Source organism: Aspergillus steynii (assembly GCF_002849105.1).
Source record: "Aspergillus steynii IBT 23096 chromosome Unknown P170scaffold_7, whole genome shotgun sequence".
NCBI lineage: Eukaryota > Fungi > Ascomycota > Eurotiomycetes > Eurotiales > Aspergillaceae > Aspergillus > Aspergillus steynii.
Genome location: NW_020194404.1, coordinates 1026773 through 1042877, shown reverse-complemented (window position 1 = coordinate 1042877; position 16105 = coordinate 1026773). Strand labels below are relative to the sequence as shown.

The 16105-nt window shown below is 53.9% G+C and overlaps 4 protein-coding genes across 4 annotated transcripts; 2 read left to right on the top strand and 2 right to left on the bottom strand.

The window, feature by feature from the left end:
* Positions 1–128: 128 nt before the first annotated feature.
* prp8 (U4/U6-U5 snRNP complex subunit PRP8) lies at positions 129–8059 on the bottom strand. Its single transcript, XM_024849824.1, has one exon. It carries the CDS (start codon positions 7825–7827, stop codon positions 301–303), a length of 7527 nt encoding a protein of 2508 aa, XP_024700956.1. The 5' UTR covers positions 7828–8059; the 3' UTR covers positions 129–300.
* Positions 8060–8312: 253 nt separating this feature from the next.
* On the top strand, positions 8313–9173 carry P170DRAFT_364194 (60S ribosomal protein eL34; the record flags this gene model as incomplete). The annotated part of the gene is made up of 4 exons (XM_024844634.1): positions 8313–8336; positions 8411–8424; positions 8594–8717; positions 8985–9173. 4 exons carry the CDS (start codon positions 8313–8315, stop codon positions 9171–9173), a joined length of 351 nt encoding a protein of 116 aa, XP_024700955.1.
* An 835-nt stretch (positions 9174–10008) lies between these two features.
* Positions 10009–10627, bottom strand: P170DRAFT_248539 (uncharacterized protein). Its single transcript, XM_024843008.1, has one exon. The coding sequence runs from the start codon at positions 10510–10512 to the stop codon at positions 10171–10173; it is 342 nt and encodes a 113-aa protein (XP_024700954.1). The 5' UTR covers positions 10513–10627; the 3' UTR covers positions 10009–10170.
* A 4304-nt stretch (positions 10628–14931) lies between these two features.
* P170DRAFT_248424 (uncharacterized protein) lies at positions 14932–15844 on the top strand. Its single transcript, XM_024843007.1, has one exon. It carries the CDS (start codon positions 15277–15279, stop codon positions 15742–15744), a length of 468 nt encoding a protein of 155 aa, XP_024700953.1. The 5' UTR covers positions 14932–15276; the 3' UTR covers positions 15745–15844.
* Positions 15845–16105: the final 261 nt, after the last annotated feature.

Sequence of the window (16105 nt, the reverse complement as noted above, 5' to 3'; positions counted from 1 at the left end):
GACCGATGCGAGTGGAGCCGGTGGTGCCACTCATGACGTGACGGACCCCTGGGCTCCACCGCTGCAATTTCAGGAGATTCGGTGGTAGCAGTAGGGTGTTATGTTAGGGTATACTCGAAGATCAATCGATCCAATTAATGCGTAATGAAACAGAGGGGAAAATAAAATAACTAATTTAACATGATCGTGGACAACAGGAGGCAAAAATACATCGTAGAAGGGGCACAAAATCAAGAACCACCATTGCAACGCCCGTAAGAATAATCCTTTTCATCTTTTCTCTCGCTCGCGGGCCTAAAACTAGGCAAAGTTGTCCGTCCGATCCACCCAGATATCCTCCAGCTCCGCGAAGTTCTGGAAGTGCAGCGGTCGGTGCTGATCGTCGTAGAATCTCAGGGGCGTGTCGATCTTGACGTACACCGGCCGCTTCTCGACGCTGCCAAAGGAGCTGCCCATGAAACTATAGTTCCACACGTTATCCTCCGGCACCAGGAAGTACCCGCGGATCTTGTCACTCAGCAGCAGCTGGCACTTCTCCCCCATGCTGGTCGAGAATCCCTGCGGCTGGTCCGACGTCGTATCCTTGTTCTCCGCTCCCCACTTGTACCCTTGCGGCGTCAAGCCCCAGGCCGCCAGCGACACCGATCCCGGTGTGAACGACACCGTCATCGTCACCGTCTTCTTGTCCCACGTCGGGTGCTCGTTCATCAGCCGCGCGTGGTGCGTCACGTCCGCCGCCGTCATGTACGGCGGCTCGTTGCCCGAGATCGTGTGGATCACTCCCAGCGGCTCCAGGTTCTTGAGGTAGTCGTGTTGCGGCAGTTGCTGCGACAGCTGCACCTCCCGCGTGTTGCCCACCTGCGGGATCATCACGATCGTCCGCACCTCCTTCACCTGCTCGTTGTCCGGCGGCGAGCTGCCGTACAGGTATCCTGCCACCTGCACCCGCAGATCCGCGATCGTGATGAACCGCTTGAGGATGTTCTTCGGCATGATGTACGTGTAACCCTCGTCGCGGATCTCGTCCGACGAGATGTAGATGTTGTTGGCGCGCGTCCGCAGGTTCGACGTGGCGATGGCTCGCGTGCGCCATTCCGTCTTCGACGCGAACGACTGCTGCTCGTACTGCGACGTGGTCGTCACGATGATGTCCTCGCCGCGCACGTTCTGCGTCTTCGTCGTCACCGCCGTGAGCTGCTTCTGCTCCTCCTGCTGCTTCTCGATCTCCGCCGCCTGCTGTCGCTGCAGGGACGGCGCGCTGATCTCCATACCCAGGATGATGTCGCGCACTTCGCTGCTGGTCAGACTCTGCACGTTGACGTTGTTCTTCTTGCCGTAGTCGTTCAGGATCAGATCACGCAGCTGCACTTCGACCTTGATCCAGTCCTCGTCCGAAAGCGAGGGCCAGATGTGGTGCTCCTGGGTGATGACCGTCTTGTCGGGTCGGAGAATGATCTTGGCCTTGTCGATGTTCACGTGGAGCGCTCGCAGAATGAGCACCAGTCGCGAAAACGCCGTGTAGGGCGAGATAGACTTCAGCCATTCGTCGTACAGGTTGAACAGAACCATCTGCGGCTCGGTCGCCCGGAGGATCATATCGGCGAGCTTCTCGACCTTCATCGCAGCCTGGAAGGGCAGCTGGAGTTCGGAAGCACGGATCGAGATGTTGGGGAAGTCCAGAAGGTGGACCTCGAGAGGATCCAGAAGACCCTTTCGGGTGACGATCAGCTGCTTGGGCTGTTCTTCCACCGGCAGCGAACGGATCAGCGCCGCCACTTCTTCCGCCGTCTTCCACTTCGCCAACTGGCCCAGACGCTTCTGGCCGGCCCAGACGCTGGTGTGGATGATCTTCAAGAACAGCTGGCCGGTTCGCGGGTTGAAGATGAAGATGGCTCCGTTGATGGGCTTGGTCGTCAAGTTACCTTCGAAGGTCTTGTGGATGGTGACACGGTAGACGTTGGTGTCGTCAATGAACAGCTGGATCTGCGGACTGAAAAGCTCCGAGTAGTTCTGCGAGTTGAGGAACTCCTGGTTGCTCTCCGAGGCGTACAGCTGCAGACCCTTGCGGATACGTTCTCTCAGCACATACAGGGCAGGGTTGGCCTTCATGATCTTCGCCATGGCCTGCTGGACCAGGGTCTTCAATCCGGGGAAGTACTGTCCGTACGACGAGTAGAGGTTGTACGCAAGATCGACACCGATCATCAGACCGGTCGCGGAGGGATAGATACTCATGCTGTCGGTGGTGTAGTCCAGGTACTTGGCGCGAACATATCGCTCGATATCGTGAGAGTCGTAGTCACCGTATCTCAGCTGCACGTCGAGCCAGAACTTGTTGGTCGTGGTAGGCTCGTAGACATCCTTGGTGTCGAACAGGAGCGAAGGTCGGGTCACGTTCCACTTGTTCGTCGCGAACAGAAGGATATCCGCACACGAGCTGTTCATCTTGTAAGACTTACGCGGGTGAATGGTTTCCTTCTGGACGGCCTCGATGCCCAGCTGCTCGAGTTCCTGGTCGAACACCTGACACAGATCCATGACCACGGACTCGTGGATCTTCTGCCACAAGTGAGCACGGAAGATCTGAATCAAAGAGATCTTCAGGGTCGGGATCTTTCCGTGCAAGAAAATACCCGTAAGATCCAGCTGGACCTGGAAACCAACGTAGACGTTGGCACGGTTGATGGTGGGCGACCACCAGAGAGTGAATCGACGGTTCGGAATCTGGTTCAAACCGGACCGCTGGGCGTTGGTAAGCTTCTTGAACTTCATACTCTCTTCGAAACCACTGTTATGCAGCACGACGTAGTCGTGTCGCAGATAAAGTTGGTCCTGGTCGACTCGGAAACCAGCCCACTCCGTCGCTTCAGACTCAAGAGAAATATCTTCGATAGTGAGACTAAGCGTCGGGTCCACCTGCATGGTCTGCTCGGAGGTGGAGGATTTAGGGACGCGGTGCTGTTGTCTTTCCTTGAGTTCAAGGGCAGCGAAATCGGCGGCAGTCATCTCCACGGTTTCGTAGCTCGCTTCTCCAGACGTCTTCTCCCGGTGAAGAACCAGGATATGGTTGGGCGTGACGACAAGATCTTCTTCGCCGGCGCCGAGACGGAGGCGATACAGACGATCGCGACCACTGACGATGTTGAAGGCACGACGGGGCCCGCCGTCAGGACCAAGCAGCAGGTCACCTTCTTGGACATCTTCGACGTTGATCTTGGAGCCGTCATGGCGCAACAGCTGTGTGCCCTTGGCAAGACAGGCACGTTCCCAGAAGAGACCCTCCCACGACGGAAAAGCCGTGGCCTTGAAGAGGGTGTGCTCGAGAATGGTTTCGACACCGCCCAGCGCCTGAATGACGTCAGTGCGGTAGGCGTTTAAGTTCCACAGTTTACCATCATGGCGCTGACTAGTCCACCAGAAGGGGTTGCTCTTCATCAGCTGGTACTGCTTGAATTCCGCACGCAGACGGAATCCCTTGTCGAAACTGAGCGTGCTGCGGTCCTTCTGGAAGAGTGTGTTGATACGCGGAAGACCGCGGTCCCAGCTGTCCTCCAGATCCTCGAGCGTCAGGCGGCGGTTCTGCTGCTGAGCCTCCTGTCGCTTCTGCGAGTACTCCATCCACACGCGCTGCGAGTCGATGAATTCCGCCTCCCAGGGAATGATGTAACGGAAGATGTTGGGGATCAGGGTCTCTTCGTCATGCGACATACCGGCGCGGAAGTGGGTGATGCCGGTGTCGGTCTGCTTCGACCATCGCTTGTCGCTGGCGGGGATGAGGATGTGGGATCCGGAGATCATACCGAGACCTCCCAGCTCCTTGGGTGTGTAGAAGACGGCAGGAGGGAAACGGGAAGGCATCTTGGAGTTCAGACCGATCTTGACACGGGTCTGGATCTTGGTCTCGCACTTGACGATCGTGTCCAGGAGGTTGACGGTCGAGACGGCGGCCTCACGGTAGTAGGTGAAGAGCGCGATCAAAGCCGTGTTCCACTTGTTCGCGATCTTGGTGAACGTGGTCGAACCCGACGACATGAGGATCTGACGGATGCGGTTGTTGAACTTCTGGATATCCTCCTCGGTGACCTGCAGGAAGGCGTGGGCGGTGCGTTCCTTGGTGGCGTTGTCGACGAGAGACCAGACGCTGTCCTTCACCGAGAACTCTTCGTTCTGGTTGCGGTTCTTGGGGAGAATGCGAACCTCGAACCCGGACATGGAGAACAGAAGGTTGGGGTTGTCCTTGCTATAGACGCTGGCAAAGGTATCATCCCAGTCGATCGTGGTGATCGATCTGGGCAGCCGGTTCTTTAGATCCCAGAACACGGCACGACCGAGGTTGACATCGTGTCGCATCAGGCGCATTCGGCAGTCACGGGGCCAGCACTTCTTGTTCTTGTAGCCAATGACATTCTCGAAGTTGGGGTCGGGGTTCTCGGTCAAGAAACGCTGGATCAGGTCCCTCGAGTCATCCGCCGAGAATCGGAAAAAGACCCAGATCTTGTCAACATAACGCGTGTACAGACGGATGGGGTGTCGGGTCTCCGTGGCACGGTCCCGGAACTGCAGGAAGTCATTGGGGCTCTGGGGCGGACCGGCCATCTCACTGGCTCTCTGCAATCCAAGCAGCAGCAGATCGATCATCAGGCCGTAGAACTGGAAGACGAAGCCGGAGAACTGAAGACCACGGATCAATCCGTAGCTATTCGTGTGGTTCATGTCCTTGTAGCTGAGCTGCACGTTGTTCTTGGACGTGATGTAATCAGCCAAGTTGTGGTCCATGATCAGACGCAGCAGACGGTTCAGCAGAGTCAGATCGATCTTCTCGTAAACCTTGGACAGCTCCGTCTCGATCATGACATTCGTCTCGCCCTCGGAGGTCTCCCAGACGTTGGACAGGTTGTTGATTCCCTGGGCCCACTTGTACGTGAGAAGAGGGGGCACTTCGGAGTCCGATGGCTTGATCCAGGCGGGGAAGAGATGGCGCTGCTCGGCTTGATACCACAGGTACTGATCCAGGTAGGCATCGGTGATCTTCTCAATAGGCTCGACATCGTACACGGGATTGATGTTGTTGTAGTTGTCGTTCATGTCGATACCCACTTCCTTGAACGCTCGCTGGGTCAAAAGGAATCGCTTGATACGGGCCAGCGTCGTACCGGGGGAGTCGTACGCCTGTTCGATCAGCGCCAGCTCCTCTCTCTGGCTCTGGTTGAGTCGGCCCTTCACGGAGTAGGCCTCCCGGAGACGTTCCAGGGCCAGGATCAGAATCTTGGTGTCGTGCTTGTAAGAAACGCTAGGGAAGGGGATGGGCGAGAATTTGCGGGACTCCAGCCAATGCACCATGGTGGTGTAGATGGCCACAGCCTCCTCGGACGACACGTAGGGACCGTCCTTCAGGTAATTGTGCTGCCGTTCTTGCTCGGCCTTGAGCCACAGTCGGGTCAGTCGGCCCAAGTTCTTCTTCGCAACCGTCTTATCCACCGTGGCACCACGGCGGATCCGCTCACGGTTGTAGTGGGCGACGGAAATCCACCAGTCGGCCTTGCTCTTGACGTAACGCAGAATGATATTCTCGATCGGCGCCGGAAGACCGGGCACCTTCCAGGGGATATTACTCTTCCAGCATCGCCATGCCTCCGACAGATGTTGGAGCACGGTGTTGACCTTGTTCTGCTTGATACCCTCGGGCATCATGTCCATGAGATCGGCCATGACCGACGCACGCAGTTCCAGATCGAAGTGGGACTCGACACGCTGCTTGGTCACGGTCTTGGCAACACCCTTGCTGTGACGACCCTCGAACTGACGAGACAGCAGGTTTCCGAGCCATCTCTCGAGCAAGGGGATGATACCACGCATGAAGAAGAGCCAGACACGCCAGGCGGGCGCCCAGAAACCGCATCCGGGACCCTTACCGACCGGGCCGGAGTTGAAGCGGTAGTAAATCAGATGCTTCAGGTCCTTGCACGAACGGATCTGATGCATCAGCTTGTACTTGTATCGGTACATACCAGTCAGCTGTCCGACGTGGTTGAAAGCGTAGAGGATACCGTCGGCCAGCTGGAAGGCATCGATGTTACCCAGACGGTATTGCACCTGGGCATCGACAATCAATTTCGTCAGGCGCAGGATTTCTCGCATGAGATGGAACGCGTTTCCGAAACGAGACTTCTTTCGCTCTTTGGTGGTCAACGTCTTGACGGGCTTCAGGTTGAAGTTGTAGTCCAGATGCAGGTAGGTCAGGTTCTTGCGGTGAATGAGCAGGTTGAGCATGTTGAAACCCTGGCGGCAGACCTGCAATCCAGCCTCAACCCAGTCGATGGTGGTCTGCTGGAAGAACTTGGTCGACTTCAGCGTCTTCAGCAGGTTCTGCTTACTCTGGGCCTTGGGCTGCTTCTTGTGCAGCTCGTTCAACACGTAGGTCTTCAGGAGCTTCTGGTAAGACACTCGGACCTTGACGGGCTGGCCCTGCGGGCAGTGTTCCAGGTACCACTGCTTCACGAGCGGCACGTCCTGGGCGCGAACCATCTTGCCGGATCGCTTGTTGAAGGGATGAGGGGCCCACCAGAGGGAGATGGCGGAAGCCGTTTCGGGGGTGTACAATTCCTCATCGGCGAAGAAAGGCTGGGCCTCGGGCGGCAGCTCGAAATCGTCCTCGCCATCCGGGCCAAATATCTCATCCTCATGGCTAACCGTGATGTTTTTGGGGGCGACAGATCGGGAAGAAATCGGATTAATTACAGGGTCGAAGTAGAAGGCGGGGAGATTAGGATCTTCGGTGCGGACATATACAACTTGAGGGTGAGAGTACCAAGAAAGCTTCACGCTTCTCGGGAGGGTATTATACAGGAAAGGATATGCGACTCTGTACTCGGTTCGGATGGGAGCGCGGAAGATGATACGGTCGATGGCGTTGAATTCACTGAAGTCCTCGTCATTCGGATCGATGTCCTTGTAAAGCGGCTCGAAGCGCGGGCCACCGGGAATGGCGACGTTCAGGGCCTTGGCCGTGAAGAAACTGTTCAGGTCGAACATGTGGAAGTAGTTCTGATCGACGGTGTCACTGAGCAGCTGGTGACTTAGTCGGTAGAGCGTCGCCATCTGCGGCAGCGTCAAGTTCCACTTCTTGTAACTGGGCCCATTGACATGAGGCGTATCCAGCAGCGGGCGCTGCTCATAGAACCATTCGTACACCGGACCGTCTTCAGACTCGTCGAGCTCCATCTGAATCGGCTCCAGCGGCTCCACGTCTTCGATATTTTCCGACCACGACAGCGGCGGCTCCTCGTCGTCGAACGGCGGGAAGCGCATACGCTTGAAGTGCCTCCGATCACTCTTCTCTCGTCGCATGCACACCCACATGGTGGCCCACTGGGCGTGGAAGACCGGCTCGATGACTCTCGGAGTCTCGTTGACCAGCGTCAGACAGCCGTTGACGTGGTAGAGGACCTTGACCTCTTTCGCCGACTCCCACGGCATGGGCATGTTCTCCAGCAGCTTCAGAACGGCATGGGGCATGAACTTCAGCGCGCCCAGGTAGCTGCGCTTCTCGTTGCTGAACTTCTTCTGCGACACGTCGCCGATGTCCCGGACGATCTTCCGCAGATGCTCCGGGGGCATGTCGGCCTTCTGGGTTTCGACGAAGCCGCCCTTGCGCTTCTCTCCGAACCGGTTGCGTTGCGTCCGCAGCCAGTCGTTCTTCTTCTGGGCGAATTTCGCGACAGTCGGGTCCGCCGGGGGTTGATAACCGGGCGGCGGCGGCGCCAGAGGCATCGAGGGCGGTGCCGATGCACCCCAGCCGGGGGGCGGGGGAGGAGGCAACGATGCCATGATGGATAGTTGGATGGAGGGGAGGAAGGATCTCGATCTCTCGATTCGACGTTGATGCTGAGTCCAAGTCGCGTCAGAGATTCACGTCGGGAAAGATCATCAAGGGTCGCGCGAGTTCATCGGCCAATGGGACCCAGGATGGAGAAAAGAGGAGGTGTTGCGTAGAAGACGGGGCAGAGAAACGAAACAAAACAATGACAACCCCGAAGCCAAAGAAACACCGAGACGTGACCCCTTCAACGATGGCAGATAAGGCCCTTCACCTTGGCAAGTTCGACAAGCTTGAAAAGAGGTGGCGGCTCTGGTCGGAACGGCGCTAACCGCATCGGGGCTAGCGCAGTCTCGCCAAATTGGCGCTAGCGCGGCAAACCCACACAAAGTCCAGAATGCCCGAGAGCAGAAATCTACGAGGTTAACGACGACAACCGACGACCGCCGCCGCCAAACTTCTTGACCACCGACGTTGAGGTTCAAGGACAATCAAAATGGCGAACAACAGATTGCAATACGTGAGTTTCCGTCCTGGGATTTTTCGTCTGATGAAGCCGCCAAAACTAACCATGTATTTTTTTTAAACTTGTAGCGCCGCCGGAACCCGTACGTTTGAGAATTTTCCCCTCTACCCTGAATACCTTCATTTTTGATCACCTCTGTCGCTACAATTCTACGACATGCTCGTTCGATATCTGGAGCGACAGGGATTCATCCAGTTCCACCAGTGGACTTTGTGACCAGGATATTGACGGGACTTCTTTTTCGTCTACAGGTACAACACGCGGTCCAACAAGGTTCGCATCGTCAAGACCCCTGGCGGCGAGCTCCGGTACCTCCACATCAAGAAGAAGGGAACTGCTCCCAAGTGTGGTGACTGCGGCATCAAGCTCCCCGGTGTGAGTGCTCCCGGTTGATTTTGGTTTTTAATTTTCATCGAGTGAGGTTTTGGTGCGTTGTGTGTGGACGGGACCCGACCCAAGCGATCTCTGGAGGGAGTCAACGAGACGAATCGAACCAACAGAGGAATGGAATGGGATACGGGATTTGAAGAAAAAAAAATCAGACACCACACTACGAACGCCAACCTCATCTCGAAATGGCCATTTCGAATCTTCTACCAGGGTTCTACCAGAAACTGACGACGTTTTCTTCCTCCTCTACAGATCCCCGCCCTCCGTCCCCGGGAGTACTCTCAGATTTCCCGCCCCAAGAAGAACGTCAGCCGTGCCTACGGTGGATCCCGCTGCGCTGGCTGCGTCAAGGACCGTATCGTCCGTGCTTTCCTGATCGAGGAGCAGAAGATCGTCAAGAAGGTTCTCAAGGAGTCTCAGGAGAAGGCTGGCAAGCGCTAAGCGCGATGAGAAATTGAGAAAAGAAAGGAGAATACCTTATTACGGATGATCGGTGTTTGTTCTTTAAAGTGGGAAGCGAAAATGGGAAATTAAAAGAAATTTTTTTTATGCCCGGTTCATGGTTCTCTTTTTAGACAGTAAGATGAACAAAGACCACGGCTTAGCACGACAATGTTATTCTTCCCGGTCGTGGCCCAATGAATTTTCTTATTCTTATTGAGGTTGCTTGGTAGTATGGCTTTCTTTCCCAATCTTTTCTACAGCGCCAAACGCGGGGCATAAAGAATGGAGGGGCATGGGGGGAGTCACTCCAGATTCCAGGCCCATTCAAGACGATAGGACGATAGGATGATAGAATTGGGCGTGAAACTGGTGTCCGTCTCGAGTCGACCCGACCCGACGAACCCGTGCCATTGTCAACCATGCAGGCAGACAGTACCATGATGGCTCCGACCAGACCATGCCATTGACCACCACGTCAAATCCTCCCCGATGCCCTTTACCTGCAACATGCAATGCACCACCAGTCTCAAGGCCGAGGTTCTAGCCCTTGTAGAAGCGCCCAAAAACCCAGAAACCAGGTCCTCTCGTTCTTTATTCTCGCGTCTCGTCGGTCCACGTCGGTCTGTACCCCTGGGATCTCAACCTTAACAGAGTCCCATGCGCTATACTATAAGACGATGCTGGTCTATAGTCTATACTATATACTACATACTATATACTGACTGGCAATACCGGCTATTTAGTCTCTGAGGGGTGCAGGTGGGCACACGTATGGATATATATTGTGCAGAGCAGGGACGTAGCCAATGCGACACTACCACTACCACCAACACCGAAACCAACACCCCATGTCCTTAAGACTATTCAATAAATGTATAGTGCCATTGAGCATTGCAGCACATGCTCGGTCTTTCCAGTATCTCCCTCCTACACCATGCAATGCAAAATACCACCAAGAAGTAAGTCCCTCCAACAATTCCTATAGGACCACCATCTACTCGCATATCATGGCCAGCACAGCAGCACACGGCAGAAAACACGGGACGGCCCAGCACGGCATCAACATAGGCAGGACCTGGAGGACCAGCACGCGTGGCTTCAAGACACTGCTAAAGTGAAAATGAAAGTGAAAGTAAACCTCTTCCATCCCTGTCCCATAAGCCGGGAGGGAAAAGAGACGCGAGAAAAAGCAACGAAAGAGAAGACAAACCGAGAAAAAGAAACAGCGGTATCCAGGGGCTAGTCCAAACGAGAGTAAGAAACTACTGGTCCGATGTCCATAGTATAGTTTTGGAATTGGGTCTGGGTTGGGACTTTTTCCCTTCGCTCTTGACATTCTCGTTCCTTTTTCGGTTGGGAGAATGTGAAGGTGAAAGTTCAAGTGAAAGTGAGACACGAGAAGCAACTAATTTAAAATAGCATAATATAAGGCAGGTAGGTGTAGTAAGTACCCACGAACTAGTTAATCCCCAATTCTGGCACAGCCGAGCGATGCAGCGAAACAATAAGATGAGCGAAAGCCACACGCCCATCTGCACCTGCTGACCTGGCCACAGCCAAGACCAAGACCAAAAAAATCCTCTAAAGGTGGGAAAAAAAAAAAAAAAAGAAAAAAGAAACCATGGGGATGGTCTGGTCTGGATCGGAGTCTTCCGCCCCAGTCCCCGGCTAGTTAGATAAGACCAGCTAAGTAAGGACATAAACCTACATGACAGAAGCAGGTGAAGGGAAGGAATTGCAAATAAGACCGACACCGACTGGAACTAAGGACCTACCTACAGCCTACCTACATACAGCAAGTACTTACGGAGTACATTAGATTGGATCCAGCTGAACGGAGGGCTGGAGGGAGGGTGGTAGACCCTGGCTAAGTAGGGTTTTCTGCTCCAGCGTAGGATTTTCTCCCTCGCCTTCTCGTTTCGACTGCATACGGCGTCTGGGTGAGAACCAGGTCTTGCTCTGCCTCTCCCACCCCCGTGGCCGCGGATGGAGCTGTGGATGGAGATGCGGATGTGGATATAGAACTCCCACCCCGTGTACCTGGTTCAACGTCCGAATCCCAGCGCAGGGCAATCGCAATCGAGATCACGATCACAATCTCCATTGAGATCAACCGGACAGATAACATAACTCCTGCTCTCTGGCGCCGTAGACCCTCTGTCCCCTTAGCGCACGAGCGAGCTACGATGAAATGAGATGAGATGAGATGAGATGGCATCATGTACTACATTGGACCGGAACCAGCACGCCAGACAGACAGCTCTGTACCACCCTCCCATCCCATCCCTTGCCACCCACCCACCCGGCAGATAAAAATGCTCTTGTCTCCGGCATCTCATCGCGACCACAACCATGACTGCTATCCCGTGCTTACTACCCTGTCAAGCATAGCCTCGGAGCCGAGCGGTGGTTGGGACCTACGTAGTCTGGCTAGTGGCATGGAGGCTACCTACGCATACTGGTACATGCATACATAGACGTATGTATGCAAGCGTGTTCGTCCTTTTGTGCGTGGACATGACAGGCAAGGCTCGAGAATGAGGAGGGGTAGAGAGGCAGATACCCAGGGGATGGTTATGGGTAGTCGAAGGGAGGGTGCAGGAATGGAGAGATCTGTGCTCTGCGTCTGTTCACCGTTAGAGGAACTAGTAACTATGTAGTATCTCCCTAGAGTCAGATGAAGAGGGGAAACTAGGAGGTATAGAGGGTCGACAAGAAAAAGGGAAGAAAAAACACAAAGTACGGCGCGGTACTTTGGCAGACCAGACAATCAAGGGTGAAGGGAGTGACAGGCGAACACCAACCTAACCTAACCTACCTGCCTACCTACCTTACACAGCAGCGCGCCAGACCGAAACGAAGCCGAAGGATGACATCCCAGCGCGATGTCTGTGCAGGAATGGTCTGCAGCTGACGTTGGACAGGATAGGAGGATCCCCTTCATTGTTCCCTTCCCTTCGGTTGCGAAAGGGACTGCGAGACTGCTGTACAGTCGATCGTGTTTATTTATATTCCCGGGATGTGATTGGATCCTTCACTGGTGTCATTTTTCTCTCCTCTTTTTTCTTTTTCTGATTATTGTGGCGGCTATCTCTGTTAATTTGCCCCTGGATTTGGAACCTTCGTCAATGGCTTCAGTAATAACAGACAATCCATAGATTAATTCCTGCAGGAATCACTCACCGAGGACATCTCCCGTGGCTAGATAGGTAGGTGGCAAGGCAACACGAGCCTATCTCCTGATGGACCGTGGACAACCTCGCTAAACGCCCGATGATGAGATGCGACTGTCACTCTGTAACCACTGCCGGAGCCACATGTACCATGGCTGCAGGCCCATGTTCAAAGTACGGTTCCTTCGGTCGCCATCCATGCCACCTCCTGGGCTGCGTGAAGCGGTGAAGAAAGGACGGTCCTGACGACGGCCTCGTTTCGAACCCCTGCTCTCTAGAATCATTGATACTAGTAGGTAACTATGTAGTATTTATTTCTTACTTCAATTGCACAGGTGCTCACTCCCTCATACTTTGCAAAGTACGGAGCACTCCGTACTTTGTGTACCTTTTTTTAATTGGAAAAAATATGATAATTAGTTAATAATTAATTAGCACCATCCTCTCCAACCCCCAAGATCCCAGAGTAGACGAGAAAAAAAAAAAAAAAAAACAAGGTCGGACAGGATTCTAATCTCGTCCGTCCAAGCTCCCTGGGAACGAAAAGCCGACGTGATACCAGCCTCGGGCGCTACCGTGATGATACCCAACCCTGAGACACTGCAAAGTCCTCTTCCTAGCAAGTACTTCCTGGTTGGAAAAAAAATAAAATAAAGAAAGTCAGATAAGGTCCGGCGTTAGTCTAGCCGGGGGAGTATGGGAGGGTGTCGCAAGGTCCCGGCCGGAGGTCGGATCTTGTCCACAACTGCTGCTAGCATCAGAACCTACATCGACCTGCATTGGAAGGTGACACATTCGTGACAGTTGAGGCATAGCGGTAAGGGAAGACCAGAAAATGAAAAAGAAAAGGAAAGGAAAGGAAATAAGGCAACCTGGAAGGCAGCGGGTTAGGTCGAATGGGGATTAGTCGTGCGCTGCGATGGAGGAGGGGAGGCCAAAAAAGGGAAATGGTCTAGAGTGTATGAGGTATATCAATCGGTGGGAGTAATCTATTTACGACATGGAATTGAATGGAGGGGGGGGCAGGTGAAACAATCTAAAACCGTGATATCGAAGTGATAGATAGATTGAGGGTGAGGAGGGGGGTGTGCGGGATAAACTACTCCAGAAGCAACTACTTGGGACTAACTACTCCGTGCTGCCAATCCCGGGGGAAGGGCAGCCTGTCATGTGGCGATCGCCTACGACTTGACACCACTCTGGATGTACGTGCCTGTGCAGAAGGGCGCTAAACTCTCAGCTAACGATGTAGCTAGTGATAGGGTACCGGAGAGGACAGGATGCCTTGTTGGGGGAGCTTTCTCGGCGCAGCAGAATCTGCCTCCAGCATGTCTGTTGTCTGTCGTCTGTCGTCTGTCTCTGACTCTGTCGCTGTCTTTCTCTCGCCATCGTCCGGAGTATAGTCACCCGCGAATCGAGACGGACACGGTGGCATCCAAGCGAAAGGAATTAGCTTTGGCAAGCATCAACCCGGAAGCTTAGCGAGGTCAACGCAAGTGCGTCCGCATCGATTTAAACACTCGGCACGGCCCGTTTGAAGCCCGGGAAGTCAAAGTGTCGTACTTTTGTCGCACTACTGTCGACTTCTGGAAGATCACCTGCGCCATTTTCCCCCGTCTTCCGAGGAGAGAGGCCTAAGGGGTACTTGGTTAGTCTGCCTATCAGAGGAAGAGCCAGGAAGAGCAGGGTTGGAAATGGCAGGAGACCCACACAGGTCGTGAAGAACGACCTGTTTCTTCATGATGGGGCTGTAGACCGGCTGGAGAATGGGATTCGAGGGAGAGAAGCGGCGGGGGGGGGGGGAAGAAAACCGGTATAGATCGTGGGGAATGCGTTCAATAGAGCCCAGATTGTGTAAGAGTGCATCCCGCGGATCCAGATTGCTGAGCATTCTACCCCGTCAGGATGGTCACGATCTCCCGGACGAGACATTTCCTGAATCCTGACCGACATCACCTTACTCGCAGCCCTTCACGGGACCAGATTGGATCGAAGCCGGTGCCACCACCCTTGCCATCCAGATGGTTCAGCCGGTCAATCCACTCAGAAGAGGTTGCGCGCGCAGGGGTATGCTGCTGCTGGCTGTCGCCGGGTGGAGGAGATAGAAGAGGGGAGAAGGAGAGAGAGCATGACGCCGTACTCATTCCAGCTGCAGAATTAGTCCTTCGCGTTTGCGCCAGCTGGTTGCAGGGAATTGTCGGCGCATATCCTATTGGCTCCGAAGGACCGCTTTCGTAGTCTAGTGTTGTCGTGCTGCAGTAGGGGGAAGCATAAACGCAGCTCTCACACACGTATTCCCATTGGCACCAGGTCCTTTTGATCCGCCCGTCAAACCTACTTGCAGGTCTGCCATCGTGACGCCGACCCGCTTGGCCTGAATGGTAGCGCTACCATTTGCAGGCTGTCAATTTATTTGACGGGTTGGCACGGTCGCTACCGTAGATTTCTTGTTGAACCCTCGTTTCTTGTGTTTTATTTTTATTTTTAATTTTTTAACGTGAAATATTATTTTCTCCCATGCGTGCACTAGAATAGCCGTAAGAGAGACATCGGATAGGACCTTTGGAACGAGGACTTACTACATCCAGAGTAGTTCAAACCTAGAAAGGTGAAGTGGTTCGATCCGGGGCTCTGGCTTATTGCTCAGAAAGTCCCACGAAGAGTTGATACATGAGTAATGAGTATAGAGTAGACCCACAGCTGTCAAAAGCATTTCCAGGGTAAAACCGGCTGACAGACGCACGATCACGATGGGGAACGACGACCAGGGGCCTGGTCTTGTTCTCGTCTCCCCCTCTTCCAGGTTCCAACCCCAGGCAGGGAGAATAGAAAGGGATTGTCGTGGTACACAATTGACAAGGCACAATGGGAGATCGCATGAAGAGACCCCGGTTCCACTATGATTCACATCATTTGTCATCGGATGCATGATGCCCAGAAACTACTCTGGCGTGCCGAAGAAAACCCCAATGGCCGGAGGCGAGACGTTGGTCGGTTGGTGGGTAATACGAACCATTGAGATGTCATGGAGAGAGGGAGAGAGAGAGGAAGATCTGATTGGTAACCGTTTCTGTTGTTATTTTCTGTTATCAGTCGTCAGTACCGGCAGCCCGGTGAGGACGAAATTCCATAATCCAACAGGAAAAAAAAGAAAAGAAGAAAAGAGAAAAAAAAAGGGAAGAGAAGAGAAAGATAGTGGGCCCAACAGCCGCGGCCGAAGAAAAGCAATTGGCGATGGAGGGCGGCACGTTTTCCCATCGAATCGGGGGACAGTGATCGATCAGGGGATCTTGATTTCGCCAGTAGTTTGGTGGAGAATCAATAAGCAGAGCAGCGAGTCAGTACTTCCTATACTCCATCGTGCATGCAGACAGACATCGTTAGTAACGGAGTAGTTACATACCTACTATCGACCTCACGATGTCGGTGGTGTGTGAGGTAAATGAACGGGATTAGGACGAGTCGAATCATTGGGCATCAACTATCAAGTGTGAGTCAGAATTGAATTAAAGACTTAATTGAACCAGCGCAGGAGTTCTCTTCGGCGGTGCCAGAGAGGCATCCCTGAGTGTATCCCTGGGTGTATAGGGCCGGGATGGGCCTCGACGGGCTGCGCGCCAATCACCGGGCCTCTTGGGAGCTTAGCAGACAGATTACTATCGCCTGGGTTCGGTCAAATTCATATTATGCGATTATTGTTATTTCGCACCCTCCGACGGGTCCGGATGGATTTATTTTTGGTTGCTTTTCCCATCG

Excerpts from the sequence above, each read along its gene's own strand:
- prp8 (XM_024849824.1), bottom strand. The coding sequence starts at position 7,827 with ATGGCATCGTTGCCTCCTCCCCCGCCCCCCGGCTGGGGTGCATCGGCA.
- P170DRAFT_248424 (XM_024843007.1), top strand. The coding sequence starts at position 15,277 with ATGATGCCCAGAAACTACTCTGGCGTGCCGAAGAAAACCCCAATGGCC.
- P170DRAFT_248539 (XM_024843008.1), bottom strand. The coding sequence starts at position 10,512 with ATGTCAAGAGCGAAGGGAAAAAGTCCCAACCCAGACCCAATTCCAAAA.